Source organism: Chlamydotis macqueenii, chromosome Z (assembly GCF_036417535.1).
Source record: "Chlamydotis macqueenii isolate bChlMac1 chromosome Z, bChlMac1.mat, whole genome shotgun sequence".
NCBI classification, from domain to species: domain Eukaryota; kingdom Metazoa; phylum Chordata; class Aves; order Otidiformes; family Otididae; genus Chlamydotis; species Chlamydotis macqueenii.
This window is the reverse complement of record NC_141593.1, coordinates 72084815-72109148: the sequence shown is the minus strand read 5'-3', so window position 1 is coordinate 72109148 and position 24334 is coordinate 72084815. Positions and strand designations below refer to the sequence as shown.

General features: G+C 47.4%; 1 protein-coding gene across 5 annotated transcripts; it reads left to right on the top strand.

The window, feature by feature from the left end:
- Positions 1-78: 78 nt before the first annotated feature.
- On the top strand, positions 79-24334 carry TBC1D2 (TBC1 domain family member 2). 5 transcript variants are annotated; one of them, XR_015261428.1, is made up of 16 exons: positions 79-1452; positions 2124-2295; positions 4002-4507; positions 5169-5301; positions 6231-6372; positions 9093-9229; positions 9852-10021; positions 11286-11672; positions 12514-12624; positions 14251-14432; positions 16368-16838; positions 17994-18114; positions 20131-20316; positions 20979-21100; positions 21795-22126; positions 22223-24334. XR_015261428.1 is itself a non-coding variant. In XM_086770305.1 (15 exons), exons 3-15 carry the CDS (start codon positions 4100-4102, stop codon positions 21994-21996), a joined length of 2772 nt encoding a protein of 923 aa, XP_086626431.1. In that variant the 5' UTR covers positions 79-1452; positions 2124-2295; positions 4002-4099; the 3' UTR covers positions 21997-24334. The 5 variants fall into 5 exon arrangements, 3 of the variants coding, with proteins under 3 accessions (XP_086626431.1, XP_086626433.1, XP_086626432.1); XR_015261429.1 differs by having other exon boundaries at positions 21795-22130; XM_086770305.1 differs by having other exon boundaries at positions 21795-24334.

Below are 24334 nucleotides of genomic sequence, written 5' to 3'. Positions count from 1 at the left end.
CGCCACTCGGCAGGGGCGCATTGTGCGGAGGGCGCATGCGCGGCTCACGTGTGGAGGCGCCGTCTGGTGGCGCCTTCGGCCGCCATTTCGTGCTGCGCAGCGCGGCCTCGCATGGAGCACTTCCCAAGGGCTCCTGGGGGCGTCAGAGCCTTCCCGGTGCGGGCTGGGAGGGGACTGCCGCCGGAAAGTGCTGTGCGCGGCAGTGCCGCCACCGCCAGGCCGAGCGGGAAGTGCCGCGCCTGTTCGGTGCAGATCGCTTACTGTCACCTGCGGCTCCTGTCAGGTCTCTTCCTGATCCCCTCCCCGAGCGTCTCTCCAGGCCTGCCGTGACACGGGAGGCCGTGCGGGTAAAGGGCTAGCACTTTCCACCCGTGTCAGACTGGGGCCCTTGGAGAGCGAGGGAGGTCTGCGGTGGCTGCAGGGCAGGAACCCCCATGCTCTTTCTTTGTGGCCTTTTCTGCTGGTCCTGCAGCCACCTTCCCCTTTGCGAGTCTTGCAGCGCGTGCTGGGTCTGGAAGCTGCATGGGGTTGTGGTTTAGACAACAAAACCAGTGCTTTGACTTTTCCCTAACTCTGTTCTCTCTGTGGTTGTATATAATACCTATGCCAGTGACAGGGCATAAGGCAACGCTGGGAGCCTTTACAGATTCCCCGTTTGCTCAGTGGGGCTAGACTCTATAAGTGCTGGTCGGGCCTCATGGCCAACAGCCAAGCAAGCTGACTTTGGGACAAAACAGTTTTGGCTACGGGAATGTGTAGAGTTTGAATGCTGTAGTCAGCTTCATGTGTGCTACAGTTTGTGAGGTGAGGCCAGTGGAAAGATAGGCCACCAGATATCTGGACAGTTTTGCTTGCTGCTCAGGTACTAAAGTTGGCTAAAGTTGGTGATAAAACTCTGTAAAGTTGGCTGAACGCGGAGAGGAGCGTCTTGAGACTGATGGAGATGAATCATATCATCAAGGCTTGGCTATTGCTGCATGCAGAGAAAGTCAAAGCCATACAGACTCCCTGTGCTGGGGATAAAAGCCTAAGAAAGGCCTTCCTAGGCCGGACCAGTGCCTGCCAAGCCCAGCGCAGCCTGGGAGCGCTGGCAGGAGGAGAGGCAGCTGCCAGGGAGTGTGTGACCTTGGCTGTGCTATCTGCCCCATACCTGTGCACTCCTCCAGGACCTTACCCAGGTTGTGGCTGTCTCTGACACCCCTATTCCCTCCAGTACCTCTTTTGGAAGCTTTTTCAGGGGTCAGTCTAGACCCTTTGGCCCAGCTTTATCCTACCAGCCTCTAACCTCCTGTGGGACCAAGTATGACCTTTTTTATCATGTGAAATTTGTTTGCCTTATCCGATTTGCCCTGCCTGACCCTATGGCAGTGGCTCTCGCACTGTGGGAGCTCTGCAGGTCTGACCCACTGCCCCGGCAGTTTTGCAGGCCCGGGGCTCATCTTCCCCTAGCAGGTGAGACCTGCTGTTCCCCCCCAGCCCGTGAACTGTCCCCCTCTGGGGACAGCGCTTTCTTGCTTTCAATGTTCCCCATCACCCTGCTGAGTCATTTTCTTCCCCATACCCTCCTGAAATGTCCTTTTTTTTTTTTTTTTTTTCATCCCGTGACTACAGCTGCCGTCCTGCCCCTCGCACCCCTCTTGCTCCGCTCCCCTTGTCTCTGCCGCCCTCCCCAGCCTGTGCCTCGCCCCGCCCCGCCGGGCCCCGCCGCCAGACCGGCCTGGCAGGAAGCGTGGGGCAGTGGCAGCGGCCAGGACAGCCCATGCAGCCGGAGCAGGTACCCCCGGGCCGGGATTGCGGGTCCGCCGGACCGTCCCATCCCACTCCCGCCGTCCTCCGGCTGGCGGCCTGGATGCTCTCCCGCCACCCCGCCCCCCCCCCCCCCGCCTACAGCCCAGTACAAGTGGTGCCAGGGTCCGGTCCCCCCCGCGCCGCCCTGTGCCAGGCTCCAGCAACCTTCGCTTGTGCCCTAGCACGATGCAGCTGGGCTGGGAGGCGCAAGGGAGGGCTGCCTTGTGCTGCTCACACCAGCAGCTCCAGAAAGGTCTGTGCAGGGTTCACCCTGGTCTTCTCTTTTCATTGATGAATCGATGTCGGAGCTGCTTCCAGCTAAGTATCTCTTTCAGGCAGTTCCCAGGCCGCGACTGGACCGAAGGAGACTTGAGGCAGAAGCCCCTCTTCTGTTGCTGTTGGGTTTCTTCTGGAGGCGGTAGTTACCTGCTTGGTGGTGCCTGCAGCAGTAGTTCTACCCCAGCAGACCGTAACTTCTAGGGGCATCTCTCCGCTTCTGTTAAGGAGGTGAGATTTTCTGCTCTAGAGTACTTTGCAATGCAAATCTGACATGACTCCTCATAACTTCATGCTTGAACCCAAAATGCTTACTTGATCCTGTTCACAGTGTGGACCCATGGACCGTCATGCTGGCAAGAGGTGGAAGTGTGATGGGAATCTTCAATCGGTCATTATGCTGTTAGTGCCGTAAAAGCCCCAGGGTCTGTTAGGGAGAGTTGAGACTGCTTCTTCCCCCGATGGTGGTTCCTTTGTGCCAGGCATAATTAGCTTGGAAATTAGCTTTTGGGTGTTTCAGAAGCTTAACTGAGGCAGCACCTTCATGAAGGGTGCTTGTTCCTGGAATTTGTGAATGCGTTCAGCAGCATGATACGTGGTGTTGGGGTAGTGAACTAAAAGAAGTTCAGTAGCTTTTCAAAAAGAGTGAACATTATCTGTAGCTGTCTAAAAAGCTACTGTGAGAACAGGAGGGGGCAGCAATAAACGTGATGGGGCTTAGCCAGTGCTAGGAAGTGTAAGCCTTCTTTCAGTCATAAGGATAAGTCATTCCAAAGAGGGTGAGTTTGGGCAACATCTGTGTGTGCTCCACTGTATCAATCTCCATTCACCTGTTGTCACACAGCTGGCTGTTGTGTTCAATAGTTTTGTGTCTGCAGTTGGATTCTCACTAACTGAACACTGCAACAATTTATTTGCTTACATATTTGCTTTGGACACATTAATGTCTAAACTGAAGTCCTGGTAGTCTTTTCATTTATTAATCTTTAAACTATGCTTTTACTTAAGAAAAAATGCAAGAAATTATTTATAGGTATTTTTCTGGAGTATTGTTAGCTTTCTTTATACACCATGGGTGTCTTCAGCTCTGAGCAAAAAATCACACCTGCTATATGGTTAAGCACTTGAAGAAGAGCCCAGAAACATGGCAGAATTCCCATCCTTGCGTATGATCAAAATTTGTCTGAATGTGGATCTGAGTAGCTGGCTATGGCTTTGACGTCAGCCCCTTCTCTGAAAGGGAAGTGGACTAGAGATCTCCACAGATCCCTTCCAGCCTTACTTTTCTATTTTTCACTTGCACATTGCATTCCTCTTGGAAACTCAGCAGGTTACTTTGGCCAGTGAGCAACTAAGTCTCTTTTGCAAGGATCACAGAATTACTTTCTCTGGTGCATAATATGAGGCCTACTGGAAGCAGACCTAACACATGGCATGTAGGGTTTTTAACAACAGTCATCACCTGACAAAAATGATTTATAAGAATGCTACAAGAGGGTGGGTTTTTCTCCACACACCATAGTTTAAAACATTAGCTGAGCATTCAGTGGAAATGCCAGGATACACTTGCCTGAAATCCCTTGACCTGAGTATGTGGCTCCCAGAGCTGTTGTTTTGCCATATTTTCTGCAACTATTACTTAACATCATTGTCTGTGGCTTCAGATGCCTCAGTTATTGTTATTGATTTGGTATGCCCACAGACTGTACTTATTTTTTGCTCAAGAGATTGTGGTACTGCTTCTTTGCTGCTACTCTAGCCTGATTTAGGAATGAAAAAAAGGGAGAAAGCAGATATATAGAGGTCATCTGAGCTGAGGAAGGCAGGGAGGAGTGAGAAAAAGTGGAAGTCAGGGACCTTGGGTAGTCTGAAAGCTAGGGAATGGTTTTTGTCATATGTCAGACCTCAGCTTATTCCTCCTTTTTCATTTGCTGCAGGTTCTGTAACAACGATGATATAGCTGGGATCTGCTGTTACTTACTTACCTAGAGAACTTCCTGTTTCAATTGAATTCTGAGTATATTTCCTGAAAGAGATGAATAAAGGACAAGAAAGTGGAGCTTGTCCTCTTGCTGCTCCTGGCAATTCAGAGGAGTCAAATCCAGGCAATAACAGCAGCAATGGAGCCTCAGCAAAAGAGACAAACATGCTTTCCTCTTCTGGAGATCTGGAAGATGTACAGCTGAAACCCAGCAGAGAAACCTCCAGAAAAACACTCTGTGGCTATTTAAACAAGCTGGGCATCAAGGGGCCAATCAAGACCTGGAAGTCTCGTTGGTTCTTTTACGATGAGAACAAATGTCATTTACTGTACTACAGAACTGCACAGGACATAAACCCTTTGGGATCTATTGATCTCTCCAGTGCCACCTTTGACTGCAAGGTGGAAAACGGAGAAGGGTTTTTTGAGATCAGAACACCAAGCAGAGTATTTACCTTGAAGGTAAGGGGCAGCATCTTCTTACAGAGGCTGTTAGGAAATGTTCCCAATCAGGACAGACACATCTCTGCTAAGATGCTTCTTAGCTTGAGTTTCACGTTAGTCCTCCCAGCCTGGACTGTTACCATTTGGATCTAAATTACTTTCATTGTTTTGGCAAGACTGGGACTCCATTACTTGTGAAATGGTTGTTGTTTAACAGAATAGGAATAAAAGCCGAATAGGGTACTGAGTTAAAATCCTTGAGGAGTTCCACGGTCCACATGTAATTTGCTGAGCAGAAATGAGATCCCCTGTGTAAAATGATTGCTCCAGCAGGAACCTTTGCTAGATTTTTACTCTGTGAAAATTGCTATTAAGAAGCTCTGTGAGTGATTCCTGGCTAAAATAATCATGATATTTCTGCTTAGCCTTGGAACACAGTAAACAAAAACCATTTAAAATTAGTTCAATGGTCCACTGAGGTTCTGTTACTAAGGCCAGGCTGAAGATTTACTTCGTCTTCTCAAGTCAGTGTTAGGACTGGAGGATATAGCATAGGCTTGACACAGCTGGCCATTATTTCTGCTGACTTTGGCAGCAAAGTGGTGGTCAGCCCTTCAGAATGTGTCTCATGCTGATGAGATTACTCCCCTCTCCCCTTTCCTCTTTTGTATTATGTTAGGCAATCAGCAAACAGGCAATGATGTACTGGCTGCAGCAGCTACAAATGAGACGTTGGGAATTTTGCAACGCTCGGAGCAGATTTCCTGTGGGCAGCTCCCAGCTTGTGAATGAACCTCTGGCTGGCAGAACAAGTAGGTGTCACGTATGTCAACCTTTCTTTTGCTTTCAGCCTCCTAGTGATGAACGGTGCTTGTCATCTGTAAGTGGGTAGAGTTTCTGACCAGGTTTTTAAGTGCAAGTGCCGGCTATCAATGCATGGTTGACGTTTGGAACCTCTGGCTGCCATATGGATGAGTGTGAATGGACTGTCTCCTAATCCATAGCATGTGGTTGAGCATCTGCTCAGGTGTCTTATGATCATGAATTCCCTCTTGATTTTCCTTGCGCATGTGAAGTGTGCACATTTGGTGTATCCCCTTCCTCTTGCGAGGCCTGTGAACTTTACAGCAAAGCAGTATTTTTTCAGTGGTGGTGGGATGAAGATGTGCATTCCTAGTAGTGTGAGTACAGAGGTTGCTGGATCAGGCAAGGGCACAAGCAGGGTGCCCACTTGTTCAGTTATGTCTAGATGCACATTTTGTTTGAAACAAATAATTCCCTCCCTAGTAAGTGTCTGATCTGAAAGATTCTGGGTACCCTGGCATTTTGCTACAGCATGCAATAATTTGGTTACAAACTCTTTGTGGAAGTTATCTGCACATTAAAACTGTCAAACACTATTTGAGATTGGGGAAAAGAACAGCAACAGCTCCCTTTCTTATTCCTTTTGGGAGTTAAAGTTTTATTGTTTTGGATTAGTCATTCTCATATACAAATGGTTGAAGTCACAAGTCACTTGATTGTCCTTGAATAGATGAATCTATTTGTACACGGAACCTTCTGTAATTTGACCTAAAACTAAGGAAAACTCCTCTGCTTTCGTTGTTCCACCTGGCCAGTTGAACATGGAACGTAAAACTGTAGTAAAATGTTGTGACTCACAAGTTACATGAAGGAGACAAAGTCCAACGGAAGTCTGTCTTGTTCAGGTGCTTCTGTGTCCTTGTTTGTTTTCACATAGATGTTGTTGAGAATGAAGACTTTCTACCCCCAGTGAAAACACCAACAGAAGCAGTGGGTTTAAAGGCAGCATCTTTGCCTGCACCCCGAATGTCTACTGCTTTGCAGAACATCTCCCTTAAGCACCCTTGGACAGAGATACAGTAAGTGCATGAGGAGAGTTGCTGTGTGGTTGACATGCTGGCCTGCCACTTTCTGCCTTCCTTGCCTGTCATGTATTGTGTGAAATGGGACTCTTGCCTAGGTGGAAGAACCACAAAGCAGGTTTTTGAAGGATATTCCATGCAAAAGTAGACTTCCTACCAGAGGATTTTTCACATGCCCCTGTTCCAATGAATTTCACATGATCTAGCTCTCTTAGCGAAGATCCCAGTGGCAGACCTAAAGCCTGGTTAAGCTTTCTTCAGAGTAGGTGGTGGTTTGCCTGCCTACTGCGATACGTCTGTGCATTGCTCTTGGAAGGGCATATGGGCAGGTTGAGCTGTACTCTGTAGGCTAGTGATAGCAGCCTGTTAGCACTTTCTGGTGGTTTCAAAGGTCCTTGAATGTAATGCACTCCCTAAAGCAGGAACTCCAAGCAAAAGACGCTTGAGCCTGTAGCATGGCCTGACACTGCACAGTTTGCTACTCCTCACTGAGTTTCAAGCATGTGAGTATTCCCACTGCCTGCAATGATGCTGTTATCTGTAGTTGCAATGTCTAGCTCCATCGGGGCTACAAGTTACAAGCCTTGGGCTGTTACAGTTGCACAAAGACAACCCCTATCAATATCTCCCTTAAGCGTGTGCTAGTCACTTACTTACGTATAACCAAAAATGTGTAAGTGGTCACAGGTGTGTAGGTAGCCTGGCACCTGCCAAATCTTTTTGGTGGGGAGGTTGGCTACAGTTTTTTACCACCACTACTGTGGGTACACTCTGATGCCAGTAGGAAGAAAGATCCCTCATGGGACCAAAGAGGATCAGAGTCAGCTGTACTATTTTGCAGGCTATGCATTCTCTCCTCCTCACTTTGATTAAAAATAATATGATCATATCTCCTCCCTAGCTTTGCTTTTGCTAGTTTGAATAACAGTTGTCTCTTTTCAGCTTTGAATTGTATTGCTCCGCTAGTTCTGTGAACATTTCTTTAAGCTCTATCGCTATTGAGCTTGATCTTCAGGAGTGTAGCATGTCTATTTTCAGCTAAGTTAATCAGATTCCAGAGCTGCTGCTGTCTCAGGGGAAAAACAAAGTGCAGCACAAGGTAGAGAAAAGTAGGAAAGTTGCACTGGATGAGTGCCAACTGCAGACTACAGGAAGTGAAGGTCTGCTGATCCTATGAGGTCAGAAATGTCTGCTCCTGTTCTCTTGAGCCTTACAATAACAAGCTAAAAGGAGAACAATATCTAAATGCCATCTTCGTTTACAGTTAGGAAGTTGTTGTGGTTTAACCTCAGCTGGCAACTAAGCACCAGACAGCCACTCGCTTACTCCCCCACTCTGTGGGATGAAACAGAAGATTAAAAGTGAAAAATCTTCTGGGTTCAGATAAAGACAGTTTAATAAGTGAAACAAAAAACATGCACACAGGCAAAGCAAAATGAGGAATTCATTCACTCCTTCACATTCGCAGGCAGGTGTTCAGCCATCTCAAGGAAAGCAGGGCTCCTTCACACATAATGGTTACTTGGAAAGAAAAATACCATCACTCGGAACACCTCCTCCTTCCTCCTTCTTCTTCCAGATTTATATGCTGAGCATGATGTCATATAGTATGGAATCAGTTGGGGTCAGCTGCTGCAGCTGTTTTTCCACCCAGCTTCTTGTGCACCCCCAGTCCACTCGCTGGAGGGGTGGTGTGAGAAGCAGAAAAGGCCTTGACTCTGTGCAAGCACTGCTCAGCAGTAACTAAAACATCCCTGTGTTATCGGCACTGTTTCCAGCACAAATCCAAAAAATAGTTTCATACTAGCTGCTATGGAGAAAATTAATTCTATCACAGCCAAAACCAGCACAGAAGTGGCTGACACTGAGTCTTCTGTAGACCTCAAAACAAGGGTCTTGTTTTGTTTTACTGATGGACAACACAGGATGAGAAGGGAAAACACCTCTGTAGAGATAGGCATCTGTCTCACCTTCTTGTATAGGTTTTACAGAAAATACTTGTGCATTTGTGGTTCTGCATGATGCTGTAAAGTCATCTTGTAGTGCTTCTGGCAATATCTAATAGCAGCAGCTGTAACAAACTGGTTCTGGGTCTAATCGTAATTTTGTTCCTGAATCTCTTTAATGCATTGAAGACTATCGAGTTTGTTGTGGCAAGGCTATTAAATGTGGTTCAGAGCTCAGGACCTGTGGCTGCTTCAAATGTGATCACTGTGGCAGTTTTGTCTGTGCTATAGATAGCTGAGCTTTTCTTGGCACCTGGGGATTTCCCCAGTGAGCTAAGGAAACAGAGGAAGGGAGAGAGAGAGAGAGAGAAGGAGGAGGAGAGGGTGGGAGGGAGGGAGAGAGGGAAGGAAGGAAAGGAGGGGAGGAGGGAGGGATGTGCCTGGTCTACTGTTACCTTTGATCTCTCTGTCCAGCCTGATGCATTTATGTACAAGGCTTAAGCACATGGGGAAAGATCTCCAGCTGATTTACATTGCTGTGTTGTTACTGATTTTGTAGCACCTTCCTGATTTACACCAGTTACAACCTGCTCCCCTCAGATCCACCAGTGCTGTGAACAGTTAATTTTCTCAGCACATGAAGGAGATAGGTTTTGAGAGCAGGGGTGGGATATGAGGAGAGGTAGGTATTGAGTAGTTTAAATATGCACTGACTGCAGTGATCATGACTTCTTCTGTTCACTAGGCTGTCTTTATTTCTTCTTGTTTCAGAAACACTGTCTACAGTATCTGTGGCTCCAAGCAGCTCTGGGGGAACAATGGAAATGTGTTTAGCTTCAGTGAAGTCCAGGAGGATCCTGAGAACCCGGATAAGGAGCAAGAGGCAGAAGTGGAGACAGGGTGTGCAGGTGCTTGTTACTGAGCTGGATGAGCTGGTCTGAGTGTGATGCCTTCTAGCAGGGAGTCAGATTTCGCAGAAAAGGGAGGGAGAGGGTGGCGAGTTGTCATAGGACATGAAAACTCTATCACATTGTCTCAGGTCCCTTCTTTTGTTGTTGGCAGAAGACTGTCTTTTCTGGCTGTGCTTCAGGCTGCATTGATCTGTCTCTTACCTCTGGAATCTTCTGCAGAGGCAAAAATACCATCCATGGTGCCAGCTCATACTGGTATTTCTTTGAGGTAGAAGTTAAATTGCTGCACAGTCACAGGCTAAACTCAGCAGCTCCCCTGTATGCTTGGGAATTTACCTCTCCACGATGGTAACTTGCATTTGCTGTGTGTGAGGCAGATGAATGGGGTGCGAGGTGGGTTAACAGGTACCATAAAACATCATGGCTTTATTTATTTTGGGGGTACCTGTAGCTAATCCGTACTGTCTGTGCTTCAACCCCGTGGATCCCAGCAGGTCAGTTTTCCTTGTTTTGTGTGTCAGTCTTTTCTGCTGAGCTGTTGTGAGTTCCCCTCTTAGCAAGGCTCAGGCATCCATAGTAGCAACACAATTCTGTGTAAATGAACTGCATTTCCCTTCAGTTAAGAAGGGGACCCTGGAGGATAGAAGGATGGAGCCCAGGCTGAAGTGGTTGAACAGTGGCTTCCCAGGCTTGCCTGAAGAACTGTCCAGGGAGAGGAACCCAATGGATAAAGTGAGTGTCCTACAGCAACAAATCCTGACACTCACAGAGGAAGTTAAGTCACAGAAGGTGAGTGTGGTGAAGAGTCTGCTGCTTCTAAGAGCAGGGCTCTGAGACTGGTCACAGGGATTCCCTTATACCTTGATGTTAGGCTGAGAAGTGCTCAGCAGACACTCACTGGGGATCAGTTGAAGCTCCTGGTGTATGTGCCTGATTGTATGTGCCCCTTTGTATGTGCCTGATTGTGCCCAGTGCAAGGGAGAATGGGCTGTCCTTTAGCCATTGCTAGCAAGTGCAGCTAGCAGGTGGGCTGGAAAGGGAGGTAAAAGAAATCCAAGTGCACTTTGCAGATGTCTTGCTGGTGCATCTCTATTGCTCAGTGAGTATACAAAGTGCAATCCTCACTAGGTGCCATGACACTGGCAGGAACTGCCAGGTTGAGTCATGCTGTTAACAGCAGGTCATTCTTTTTGAACAGTGATCCACCATTAAGAGGTGAGTTGACAGTAGAAGTCACTGCATGGATCACTGCAAGGGCTGTCTCTCCTAAATGGTAGTTTTCTTCACAAGCATAGAGTCACAGAATCGTAGAGCAATTTTGTTGGAAGGGACCTTTGAAGGTCATCTAGTCCAACTCCCCTGCAAGGAACAGGGACATCTTCAACCAGATCAGGTTGTTCAGAGCCCTGTCCAGCCTGGGCTTGAATGGAGCAGTAGCAGGCTCTCCACCAGTGGTGCTGGTAGGTCATCCAGAAGAGGCAGGAGAACCATGTCCCATGGCAGGCAATCATCAGTTGCATCCTTGATTTGCTTCCTTAAATGGCTGAGATAGCAGAGCCTGAATCAGCACCATGTTGCTGTGGCAAGCTTTTGTGCCCTTATGTGAGATGGAGTGAGGGAGGACCCTGGCAGAGAGAAGGTTAAAATGGATACAGCAGTTTCCTCTGGTAGCACAGATAGATGCAGACTGCATTTTTTCCCTCCCTCCCTCCTATTTTACCATGCTGCTGACCAGATCTCCAGCTTCTCTGGTCTCTGCTGGGCGTCTCAAGAAGGATGACTGTAGAAAGTCAGAACTCAGACAGTGTAAGCAGCAGCTTGTCTGTTACCAGTCCAGCTAAAGTCAAGTCGTCTGTGGCCTGCTGCAAAAAAACCTTTCAGGTTCAACTCTGAGAGCAGAGCTTCTCTACTGGCCAGGCACTGTGATTTCAAGATGGCTTCATTCAGTTTTGGTTCTGAAAGGAGTCAGTTTCAAGATCCTGAGGACCTTTCACTGTTCATTTCAACTGCTGCCATTGCCCTGTGATGTAATGGCTTTGCATTCCCTTTCCAGGAGCTGGTTAAACTTCTCCACAAAGCTCTGGAGGCAGCCCAGCAGGAGAAGCGAGTATCTAGCATGTATCTCACTGCAGCAGAAGATAAGGATAGGCTGGAGCTTGTGCGCCACAAAGTGAGACAAATTGCAGATCTCACCAGTCGACTGGAAGCTCTTGAGCAAGAAAAGAAGGAGCTGGAGCAGATGCTGACTCTGAGAGACAGCCACATCCAGGAACTCAAGGAGCATGTGCAGCTTCTGATGGAGAAGAACCATGCCAAACAGGAAGTAATCATGACATTGACGGAGCAGATGGCCCAAGAGCTCTCTGACCCCATGCAAGAAGCCAGCACTATAGCTGCAGGGACATTGTATAAGCAGCAGGAGGAGATTGAGCACCTGAAGGTGTGTGAGACAACACAGGTTGTTCGGGGGCTCCCATTTCTGCGCCCTGTGGTTCAGTGGGAGGGTGTTCCTTGTGAGAAGCACTTCTACTAGTTGGTCCATCTGTCCTGAAACCAGAGGCAGGCTGCAAGGGACTCACCTGGTACGAACAGGGTGCTCAAAAGCACCTGGGCCAGTTTCAGCTTCAGCTCAAAGCCTGTTTTGTTTGACTTTGTGTCATTATTCAGTGCCTGCCCCTTTATTCAGTCTTTTTTCATAGCTGAAATCTCACTTGCTGCTTTCACTAGCTCTGTTCCTCTGTGCAAAGTTTCCCAAAACATCCTGATTCTTTAAAATCCAGCCTGTTGTATGTCACTATATGCACAGCTATAATGACCAGTGACCAACTAGGAGAAGAGCCAGGTGGAGAATTGCCCAAAGAGCTGCTTACTGTGTTGTGGAAGAGTGATTTTGCTGCCAGCCATGGGGCTGAGATTTGTGTTGTTTTTTTTAAAAAATAGAACAAAACACATATATTCTTAACCTTATTTAGATGCTTCTCTAGCTTTATATTATCTGAATGTCTCTGTGTTTTTTAAGCATGTACATGCAGCGCAATTAGCATTTTCAAGTGTCATCTAAGCATGACACTTCTATTTAATGTTGTGCTTTAATTTCCTTTGTAGGCAATATTTGTCTGGGGAGTCCTATCTTCTCTCCAGAACATGAAATTGTTGAGATATTTTCTTGTCCTTGACACAATCCATACCTGAGTTCCCTCTTGGGATTTAAAAACTGAAATGGGAGAGCATTCCAAGCCTCTCAAGATCTCTCCTTGTGTGACTGTTTTGCTTCGTGGCAGGATGTTATTGATGCATACAAAACACAGAACCAAATTCTCAACTCAGAGATCCACCAGGTTACTCGACTCTGGACAAGTGTTGCTGAGAATGAAAAAGCCCTTTTGATGAAGGTAAGGCAAAATGGCTTTTTTCCCTTGGTGAGAGCTGTTAGTAATTTCTTTCCAAAGTGGGCACTGGAATGAATTTTGGTCCAAAACACACCAGGAGTAAGCTTTCTTCCCAACATGTTTTTTAGTGTGGCCTTTTTTTCTGCTTTGTGTTGTTTCCAAATTAGATGTGATCGTTTTCATTCTTTAATAAAAATAAAATGCCCACAAAGCTCAGTGTTAAGGATGCTGAAACTTAACCCAGATTTCTGCATTTCAGCTATGCTTTTGGATACAAATAAAAAGTGACACTATGTGTAGAGAACCAGAAAATGTTCCTGAGAGCTAGCGGACTGACTGAGCCCCGGCTCCATCTAGTCTTGATTTCTCTACCAGACTTGGCACTGCTAGGTGGCAGCACTCTCAAGTCCTGCAGCTAGATCAGAGTTCTTATGTTTTCTTAAGCTCTGTTTTTATTTCTAGCCTTGTAAGTGTGCATAACTTGGTTACTCTCAGACTTGTCTAATCCTACCTTCTGATCGTGAACCACTTTGCCAGGCTGGTGGTGTGTGCTGGCATTTGTTCTGTGGGTTTTCCCTGAGTTTTACTTCCCTGGGTTTTAAGGTATGTCTGCACAGTCTTGGATTCTGGAACAGAGCAAAAAGCTGCTTCTGAAGTGTTATTGCCATTCTCACATCTCTTTGCTTTCTAGTACTTTGAAACCCTGCCTGCCTCCTAACTTCTCCCTGCCCTTCTCTGATCCTGAAACTTCCATAACCTTCAGAAAGGAAGTAGACCAGCTGAGGCAAAGTGAGGCAAAATGCTGATTAAAGTGCTAGTACGACAGTATTCCATGCTCCTTTCTGTTCCCTCTTTACACAGCCTAATTCTCTCAGTGGTTTCTGTCTTGTTTTTGTTTTCAACTGCTGCTTCCCTCTGAGTAGGAGTCTTCATTGAGCTTCCTGGGAGACATGGGTGAGTCTTGTCACCTGTGAGGCCTCAGTTCCTCACTTGTGGAGTAGGGATAACATTCCTCATTCCTTTCTTTTGCTTTGTATGCCCAGGAGTATGGTGGTGGCAGGGACTGTCCTGCTGTTTGAACTCAGCTGTGCTTTCTGTGCTTGAGAAATATTGTGTACCACTGCCATGAGACTGGGGTTGCTGACGAGTATGTGGTCACCTTGTCTGTGGTGCTACTGTATATCCTGAAAATGAGATGATCATAGCTCAATTCCAGGAGTGGTGTGGTTTTTTTAGGATACAGCTCAGTGTGCGGTAGAGAACTTCTCTGAGGAGCAGGGAAAAAGCCTGCAGAAAACTCGGCTACAGTGGTGGCTTTTTGGCTGTGTCCTGAGCTGAGCTGGCTGGGATGCAATGCAGTAGCTAAAATGTGTAATTCTGTAATAGGTCTCCCATTCAATAAGCAACTTCTGTTGCATCCTAACTACGGCAGCTTGTGCTTGTTCATAGACCATGGTGGTTCATTCCTTGCTGCAGTTCCACTGACTGTAGAAAACTGCTGGATGTGTTTTCTGGGGCCTTGCTGTTCAGGAGTCTTCACTTTATATGCAGACCAGGCCAGTAGAGAGCAGTGGTAATGCAGGAAGAACCATCAATAAGCCAGCTCATTCTGTCTTGTTTCTCCATCAGTGTGCCTGCCTCCAAGCCCGAAACTGCCAGATGGAGAGCAAATACCTGACAGTCTTGCGGAAGCTGCAGGAGGCTGATCTGCCCAGCTGCCATGCTGAGTTGGTGAGGAACCTCATCCAGGAGGCGCTCCAGTGGGATGTGAAGGAAGGAGCAGCAGAAGGTTTTAACCTGAACCCTGTAAGGTAAAAGGCAAGAGCATGACCTTGTCATGCTTCCTTGTAGCATGATACCCTTGTAGGAGGCTGGCTGTGGAGAGAAATGTGCAGGCAAGAAAGATCCAGGGACGTTTCTATAGCAGAGACTTGGAGCCATGACCTAGGAGTGGAGGTTGAGGAGTCTGGTTTACTTTGGTGGTGTGGAGACCATAAGTATCTCATAGCAGATATCTGTAGGATGGGGAAGTTGAGATGGTACAGCTAAACTTTTCTTGGCAGTGGCAGACAGTATGGCAACCAACAACAGCCATGGTGTGCCTGGGAGGTTGTGGTTTAAGCCCAATCAGCAATCGAGTACCACACAGTCATTTGCACCCCGCCACCAACGGGACAGGGGAGACAATCGGAAAGAAAGGAATACTTGTGGGTTGAGATGAAGGCAGTTTACTAGGATAGCAAAGGAAGCTTATAATAATAACAAAATATAGGAATACTAAAATATACAAAATGAATGATGCACAATTTCTCACCCCCTGACATCCTGGTGACTGATACAGCCGGTCCTGAGCAGCAATCATGGAAACAAAACCAAGCAGCATGCAAGACAGCAAGACAAAGCGAGAGAAAGCAAGAGAGCTGCCTCCCAGCCAGCCCCCTCCTTACATATTGAGTTTGATATCCGTGGTATGGAATACTCTCTTTGGCCTGTCTGGGAACAGTACTGGCTATACTCTTCCCAGCTTCCTGCACCTGCAGATTAGTGAGACCTGGGAAGCTGAAAAATGTCCTTTGTCTTATTAGCAACAACTCTTATCATCAGTGTGTTTATCAACATTCTTCACGTTCCAAATCCCATACTAAATCCAAAACACAGCAGCTACTGGGAAGAAAATTAGCTCCATCTCAAAATAAAGGCAGAGATAAAAACTGGACATGAGGATAAACCTATAGGAGAGGAGGCCACTGGGGAGGTGGAGGATCTTCATCATTTGGGGTTTTCTAGTCCCAGCCCTTACAAAGCCACAGTTGCCCTATTCTACTGCTAGGGATCGTCCTGCTGTGAAGGAGCACTGGACTGGAAACCTCCAGAGAGCCTTGCCACCACTGCTTCTGGGGTCCTTGCATTTGTGTTTATGCTTTTCTGCCCAGTTAGTGACCCAGTTCTGTAGGGGTTTTCATTTCATCTTATTGGTCAGACTCGCAGGTTCTCCAGGTAGCTTTGGAGATGAGAACCTGAGGCCAGGTTTGGTCTCTCTGTCAGGAATAGAATCACAGAATCACAGAATGGTTAAGGTTGGAAGGGACCTTTAAAGGTCATCTAGTCCAACCCCTCTGCAAGGAGCAGGGAGGTCTTCAACTAGATCAGGTTGCTCAGAGCCTCACCCAACCTAACCTTGATGCATATAATGATATCTGACAAGTATCCCAGCCTATGGATTGAGGATGCCCAAACCCTCAACGACCTATGCTATCAGCACTCCTGGTGTTTTCTGTTCAGTAGGAGATTTGCATTGTGCACAAGCAGACATCAGAAGGGGCTCTGGATCTCTCTTCTTTGGTCTGATGCCCCCAAAGCCTTTGCAGTCCCTTCCTACGGAACTGTCTCTGCCCTAGGACATGATAGGGAGAAGGTACACAGGTTGAGCTAGGTACTCCCTTAGGGGCAGAGGAGCAGGCAAGCTGAGGAGGTCTGATGAGGTTGGGCTGTAGCTCAGAACACTTGAGTTTGTGTCTGTATGCCATGGCTACGCACTCTCATTTGTCCTCAAGGCTCTGACACAGTGGGCATGGCAGGATCTCTCATGCACGTGTCAGAGAAGTGAAGCAGGTGTACCTGTGCTCTGGCATGGGTGGCAGGAACCTGGCAGCAGCCTGTAGTTGGCATGGCCCCAGGCAGTGGATGGCCCTTGATGTAGGTACAGCGCTGTCCTTTGAGCTAACCTCTACCTTGTGTCCCTCCAGTGAGTATGATGAGTATGGGTTTATGACTGTACCTGACTATGAAGTTGAGGACTGGAAACTTCTGGCCAAAATCCAAGCCCTGGAGATAAAGTCCAACAACCTGCGAAGCCAGGAAGTAGTGGAGAAGCCCCTCCGTGACAGGTGGAACAGTGTTGGAGAGCTGAGTCCCTCTGCAGAGCTGAAGAGCCTGATCCGAAGTGGCATTCCAGTGGAACACCGGCAGCGGGTCTGGAGGTGGATTGTCAGCCGGCACTGCAGCCATCGGCCTGACCACTACCAGCAACTGTTACGGCAGAGCAAGAGCACCGAGCACCCTGCTTGCCGGCAGATTGAGCTTGACCTGCCCCGCACACTGACCAACAACAAACATTTTTCCTCTCCCACCTCCCGGCTCATCCCCAAGCTCCGCAGGCTGTTGCTGGCATTCTCCTGGCACAATCCTGCCATTGGATACTGCCAGGGACTGAACAGGTGAGGAGCCAGGTATGCTGCTTCTCCATGGGACAGCACTGAGGCTTGTACACATGTTCTAGGCTGTGATTCAAGTGACCTCAGGCTCCTGCCTTTCTAGAGTTCTGTCCTGAATCTAGGTATTTTCCTGCTGAATTCTGCATTTGGTGTCTTTTTTCACCCAGTGTTGTTGCTGGGATCGAGCAAGCAGCAGGATGCACTTGTTCAGCATCTCCATAGTTACAGAATAGGAAGGAGCAGCTATAGGAAGTAGAGTGAGACAGTCCCAGAATAACAGTATGAGGCTGGGGCTGAATTTCTAAGTCTTAATATGCTGAGCAAAAGAACACCCTGGTGATTCCTGTTTTTGCTGAGAAGAGGTGGAGGAAGTGTGGGGAAGTGTTAGAGATGAGAGAGTTGCAGCAAATGACATGAAGAGATGCTGAGGAAACTGGGCTGCTTCTGTCTGGAAAAGAGAAGGTTCAAGGAATCTAAAAGCTTCTTTCACTTCCTAAAGAAGGCTATATAGAGATAAAACTAGACTTCTCAGAAGTGTGCCACCAAGTAAAAGAGGCACTGGGTACTAGTTGCAGAAGGGAATTTCTGATTGGACCTTTTCACATGAGAGAAGTCTGTGTAAGCTATTCCTGTTGTTCTTTGGATGGTCTTTAGAAAGACATGTTCCACTCTAGAGAGCCCTTGATATTAGGTATCATCTTTCCAGTCTGGCTGAAAGAGGGAAAGTCAGAGCTGAAGGGAGTAAAGGCTGTAGAAGAATTTGTGGGAAGGTGAGCTAGGTCACATAATATGGGGTATCTCTGAGCGAGCTCTTTCCTGTATTGAAATAGCCAAAATCAGCACACTGCTGACTTCAGTATATCTACAGAACACCCCGTTAGCTGAGGAGTCTGGCTTTGTCACACCGGTTCCGTGTTTGATGCTTCCTGTTTGCTGACAGAGGCACGTGGGAAAGAAAATCACAGCCTCATGATTCCTCCAGGAACCCACAGAATAGATCACCTGCCTCTCTGACCAGCTGTCCTGCCACATTTGATGTTTTGGATGCTAATGGAGCTAGAGACATGCCAAGAGGAATCTCGGATTCTCTAGTTCCTGTGCTGGCCTATATCTCCTCCTGCAGTGTTGCATTGCCTCACCATGTCTTGTCCATCACAGATTGGCAGCTGTTGCTCTCCTGGTCCTGGAAGATGAGGAAAGTGCTTTCTGGTGCCTAGTCCATATTGTGGAGAACCTAATGCCGGCAGACTACTACAGTGACACACTGATAACATCACAGGTGAGCTGGGTCCCTCATGTCTGCTTAGACTCTTGATAGTGATTTACAGTAGAGGTTTAAAAGCAAGCAGTCAGCTTGCAGTGTGTTTGATTTCTCACAAGACAGTGATACCACCTTGCAATCCCTTCCGTTGCAGAGGTGTGGTAGACTTCAGAGTACAAAGTTGTTACATGCATAGGAGCAGCAAAATTGATCCCCAGCACTAGAATATTGGGTGCCACTCCTGAGTAAACACTTGAAGGTCAGGTTAGTCAGAAGGAAGGTGCCTGTTGATTGCATAGTTACTTATTTAAAGAAGGGCCTCGTAGAGGTGAAGCAGCAAACTCTGACATGTAGAACTAAAGAAAGGACCATTCTGCAGCCTTGCAGGTGTTTCTTTGGAAACTGCACCCTGTCTTTGGAGTGCCACCTGCAGATGGAAGAAAATCCTGAGATTTTTGTATTCACTGTACTTGCCTCGGTTCATGATCAAATATAGTGTTAGTTCTGGCTTTGGAGTTCCCTGCAAATCAGAAAGCCCTCTGGCCATTTGATATAAAATGTTGTTCTGTGAGTAACTTGCCCTCCTGTTTCAAAGTCACTGGATTTAAGGTTTTCAAGCTATGTTGTCTTCTGTCAGATATACTACGTCTTCCCCGGCAGACACAGAGCCAAGATAAATCCCATGTAGTTCAATGGCATTGTAATTGTGGTCCCATACCACCCACACCCAGCAGTGCCCAGTCTGGTGAGCCTAGCTGTGACCTTGGTGTTCTTATTGTGTATGGTCCTTTCAGAGAGAAGAGGGTTCTATCTGTGGGCTCACAATAGCTGAGGCTACAAGTGTCAGTAGCTGAGTGACTCATCGTGCCACTGTACTGGTTGACTAATGTGTACTGGGACAGTGGTCTGCTGGTGGGGAGGCCAACCATAGACTGGGGAAGCAGCCAAATCACTGTGCACATAACAAAATGTCTATCCAGAGCAGGTAGTGTTAACTGTGAGATTCAGTAGGCAGCGCTCAGTACTTGAAAAATAGTGATTAACAGGGAAAATGTGGCAGACTGAAGACACAAAGGCTCCCCTACCTTTGGTGAGAAAGACTGTCAGCTGAGGGAGCCTTTTTATAGAAAGATTTCCTGACTTCATGGTTGGTCTCTGGAAGTCTAGCCAAGACCCATGTAAAGAGGAGGGTCTAGGGTGATACTTTATGGATTGGCTTGATAAAGTAAAAGCTCTGAGTTGGCTGGAAAACTTAAGGTTTATCTCTTACAGACTTTGAAGACCAAGCATATCGCCTCACCTGATTTGTACCACTGTGCCACAGCTAAACAGGCTGACACAGCTGGGGCAGCAGTATGATAGGGCATAGGGAAACACCTAACCATGATCTTGCTGCCTAGCACTTCCCCTCATGAAACCACGGCTTCCCTGAGATTAAGCCTTTACAAACCTGCGTCAAGGATCTCACCAACTGCATTTCTATGTCTCAGTTCATGCAACCAAAAGCACAGCACAGACAATACTTAGACCACAAAGAGAAGCTAAGTGAGAAGATCAGGTCCTGCGTGTGAAGTCAGAGGGATTCTAGGTGTTTATGCTGTTGGGCCATGTGCAGTCATTCAGACCTGGGTAGGTTTTAATCCCTGTCATTCAGTTGGACGCTCATGACATCACAGAAAATCCCAGTAAGAATGATGTGGGGAGATGTGCCAGCGTTTTCCCCCTTGACTTCAAGGTTGGGAAGGAATACGATCCTCTCCGTGAGAAGAAGGTATGTATCTCTGCTTGTATCTTAGCCCTGTTTCAACTCCATACCTTGCACTGGGCACAGCGTACAAGTACACTACTCTGTAATTTTGAAGGGTTGGGAGACAAAGGATGCTCTGCTCTTCCTAGAGTGTGGTTAGGCTCAAAGGCAGCACCAGTGATTACGGTGGTATGCATAGGCCACTGTTCTATTGCACCGCTCCTCTCCTCCAGCACCAGGACTGCTCTTGACTAGGACTTCATTGTTTTATTTTTTGTCAACTTTAGGTAGATCAGAGAGTCTTCAAAGACTTCCTGTCAGAGAAGCTGCCTCGCCTCATGGCTCATTTTGAGCAGTATCGGATTGATGTCTCACTCATCACCTTCAATTGGTTTCTGGTGGCCTTTGTGGACAGCCTGGTCAGCGACATCCTCCTGCGAGTGTGGGATGCCTTCTTGTATGAGGGAACTAAGGTACAACTCTCGGTCTAGGGCTTCCTCCCATCCACACCACCTCTGTGACACAATGGCAGGATATTGGACATACATGTACCTCAAAGAGATGTGGGGTTGAGCCTCTTGTCCTATCCTGCCTGTTTGGTGGGGTTCCTTGATGCCTCCCAGCCTCTGTGTTGTCTCTGTACTTGTGCTGGTAGGCAGACCTAGTGCCTGACACTGTGCACAGTATCCCTGACACTTTCTAGGAGGTAATCCTGCTATGAAACAGCTCTCTGACAGACCGTGGTGTCTTCTGCTCTTTGACCTGGACACAGCTGAGAGTATGACAGATACAGGGAGCAGAAGATGGGCAGAGAGTTAGTATTTTTGAAAACATGAGTCTTGCATTGCCACTGTGCATAAGGAGCACTGGAGAACCCTTGCAAAGTCCTTATGGTGTCATTTTTGAGGACCTGCTATGCTCTGGGGTTGTAAATTAGCTTGCAGAGGGTCATTCCCTTGGGATTAACTCTCTGCTTCTTTAGGCCTGCCCTAATGCGGCTTACTGAGAGCAGGCGAAGCCCAGCATCCAGCCTGTACTGCAGTGGTGTGTGCCCCACTCCATGTTTTATGCCAGGAGGGCCAGGTCCCTCAGCTGTCTAAGACTTTGCCAACTCAAATACTTTTCAATCCTCCAGGTGATTTTCCGCTACGCTCTTGCAATTTTTAAATACAATGAGGAGGAAATCCTGAGAATTAATGACAGTGTGGAGATCTACCAGTACCTACGCTTTTTCACAAGAATGATCACGGATGGCAGGTAGGACTGTCGGTTGTAGACAGCCTCCTATCCTGGATTTTTACTTGCTTGCCTGTTAGGTCAGCCTAAAAAGAGTTGTGACCAGTCTGCTAAGAGAGATGCAGGCACATTGGCAGGTCCATGGGACACAGATCAGTTTCTCTCTTTTTGACTTTCCCTTCACGGTGTTGCCTAAAGTCTGTTTGGCTTGGGCATAGCCATTGCTACAGCAGAGAAGGCAACTAAGTCTGGGCCAGCCTCCTTTCTGCAGCAGCTGGAACTTGTGCTGCCACTTGCTGGATTTCTCTCAGCTGTAGTTGGGGTATTTGGGAACACAGCACCACTCACAATCTTTAATGGCAACATGTGCCTTAAGAGGAAGATTTCTGTGATCAGAAGAGCTCAGTGTCAAGAATATTCCTCCCTCAGGGGCCACTAGAATTGGCGTCTGATCCCACTGTCTCTTGACTGATGGCTGCACACTGGTACCTTAAAAAGTGGGGTGTTGTGAGGCTGTTTAAAGCATCGGTTGGGTTAGTGTTTGAGAGAAGGAATTGCCTGTGATTCCTTTAAAACTGCTACTGGGTCGCTTTTGAGCTCAGAGAACTGAAATCTGAGGCCCTACTCTGCCTACTCCAGGATGCACTTGGCGTATCTGTTACTGTCTGTTACCAGCCAGTAAGTCAGTTCACCAGACCTGTCTTTTCCATCATAGGAAGCTGATGAACATTGCCTTCAATGACTTGAACCCCTTCCCCATGAAGCTGCTGAGGAACCGGCGGACAATGCACAGGGGAGAGCTGGAGGCGGAGCTGTATGAGCTGGCACAGATCAAGGCAGCCTACGTAAAAGAGAGAGCAGAGCAGGGGCCTCAGGACCTGAAGGAGGTTGTTAGTGAAGAGGAAGAAGAGATTTAACAAAAACAGAGTTCCTCATCACTTCCCTCCTGCCTTGCAGAAGGTCTTCAGCAGCAACTGTCTGTAAGAGATGGAGCAGAGGGGGAAAAGTGGTCACAGCAGGAATTCATCTGCCCCAGGAAGCAAGGCTGTAGGTATAGGACCATCTGGGGACCAAGCCAGACTTTGTAATGGATGGGAAAGTGTCATAGGATTTTTATCCTCTTTCACACTTCTTTCCATTTAGGCCACCCTGTCCTGTGGAGTTCAGGATTGTGGTATCAGTTGTGGTACCATAACAGAAGTTGACATGGTGCGAAAGACCCGGCCAGGCAGGCCTTTTCTGCCTTTTCTGATGGAGGCTTGAAAGAGATCTTTAAGTACAAGTAAAACCACCAAAAACAATGAACCGAGAGCACTCCTTCTTTGGTACCTAAAGCTTCTGAATTGGTTGGGAAGGAAACCTGCACTTTGAAGGCATGGTGCCTTCAGTGGCTAGCCTGCCAGGAGACATGTGTTTAACATTGCAGTTACTGAGTCGTGACACTATCTCCACATGAGTGTCGGGTCTGAGGAAGTCCTGGGAGCTGGAGGACACCTTCCCATGGAATTCAGGCAGGGACAAGTGAAATGAGTTGTAGGAAAGTAGAGTTGCCTCTCCAGTTTATTTCGGTTTCTGTGGCAGTCCATGGGGGTACAAGGTGTGTCTCCCTGTCTGGCTGGAAATGCTGGGAGCTACCTCTCCCCTTTGTTTAACTTTGAGCAGAGCTACCTATGGGTAGCTGGCAGCACTGTGCCTTCCAGAGGTGAGTTTGCTCCATAAAGGAGCTCTCATGTCAGTGTGAAACCAACCACAGCCTTGGCTGCAGGCAGGGCCTAATGTTTTATAGACTTTGACTCCTGAGGACACCTGGCTTTTCTGATCCCCTCACACTTGGCCAGGAGGAGCGTGTGGCCATCTCTCTCTGCCTCTCTGCACCCTGTACTGGGTTTCTGCATTGATATCATTGTCTCTGGCTCCCATTCCTAATGAGAGGGAGAAGGTCTTTTCTGTAGGAGTTTCCAATATTGAAGGTGTTTGACCCATGGAATATGGTACTCAGTGGACTTACAAACCACTTGGACTAGGTCACAAAAGATAGTTTGATATTCTTTAGAAAAAAACACTAATTCCCCCTGAAGCAAGAAGCTGGCCTCCATGGGTCTAGCATACAGAGATGCCCTCCCTACCTCTGGGAATGGGGTATGACAGTCTTCCCCCCTGCCACCTCCCAGGCCTGCCCATCCCCGGGGTTGAATGCCCTGCCTGTGCAGCTCAGTCCTCCACAGACCCAGAATAAGTCAAGCGCTTCAGATAAATACAGCTTGTCTTGCCTAACATGGTCCCAGGTCCTGCTGCCTCACTTTCCTGCTGAGCAGTGCTTTATTCCAGGTGTGCCCTCAGTGCTGGCACTGACAGCATGCAGCAGACCCGGCTGTAAGGCAGGATGGAGGGGCTCTGCTCTACACCTTTAGACTGACCTTGAATTCAGGCACATTTGGTGGATGATTCCTCCTTTAAACCTTTTGTGATATAAAGTCATCAGTGCTTGCAGAGGAAGGGAAAACGAGCATTTATAGTCCATGCTGTTCTCAGCCAGATGGGCTGTAGCCAGGATCACAGACCCAAGTGGAAATAGCACCAGCCTCTCTTCACCTGAGGCACGTGGTCTGCTTCAGCTGTGCCTTAGGCATGACGGGACAAATCAGACAGTTTCAGAGAATTATAAAAGTCTGAACTGGGGGAGACCTGTAGAGGCCAACCATACAGTACGGAAGTAATCAAAGTGGAAATGAGGTTTTGGGAAGAGCAGCTAGATGGGTAAGAGTGAGGTAGATTCCCTGCGTGTCACTGACAGCTGCCCACATTGAAAGTGTGGGACAAGAGGAAAATGCTACTGGAGTCTTACTACAATATCTCAAATAAATGCACTAGTTTTAAAATAATACCACCTAACCAGAGAAGCTCAAAAGGCAGAAGTTTTTCTTTACAGATGATATTGCTAATCTAATTTACTCATACTGTTATGTGCACGGAGGCACACAAATACAATTTTTTGCTACTGTTATGGACTTTTGAAAGTCATTATATTTTAAAGCAAGACCGTGGAAATTAAAGTACACTTACAATTGTATTTTTCCTAGAGCCTTTTGCAACAGCTTAAAAATATTTTCTTCCATCCTGCCTTTATGTTCTTTAAAAAAAGGCATTTGAAACATGCATTATTAGACCAAACTATAGTCTGACATATGTCTACAGTATATAAATAAATATTGTTCTGTGTGGTATGTAATGACCTGTTAAAAAATAAACTTTTCT

Excerpts from the sequence above, each read along its gene's own strand:
- TBC1D2 (XM_086770305.1), top strand. The coding sequence starts at position 4,100 with ATGAATAAAGGACAAGAAAGTGGAGCTTGTCCTCTTGCTGCTCCTGGC. Across the intron at positions 6,373-9,092 it reads CACCCTTGGACAGAGATACA|AAACACTGTCTACAGTATCT; the intron begins GTAAGTGCATGA and ends TTCTTGTTTCAG. Across the intron at positions 10,022-11,285 it reads AGGAAGTTAAGTCACAGAAG|GAGCTGGTTAAACTTCTCCA; the intron begins GTGAGTGTGGTG and ends TTCCCTTTCCAG.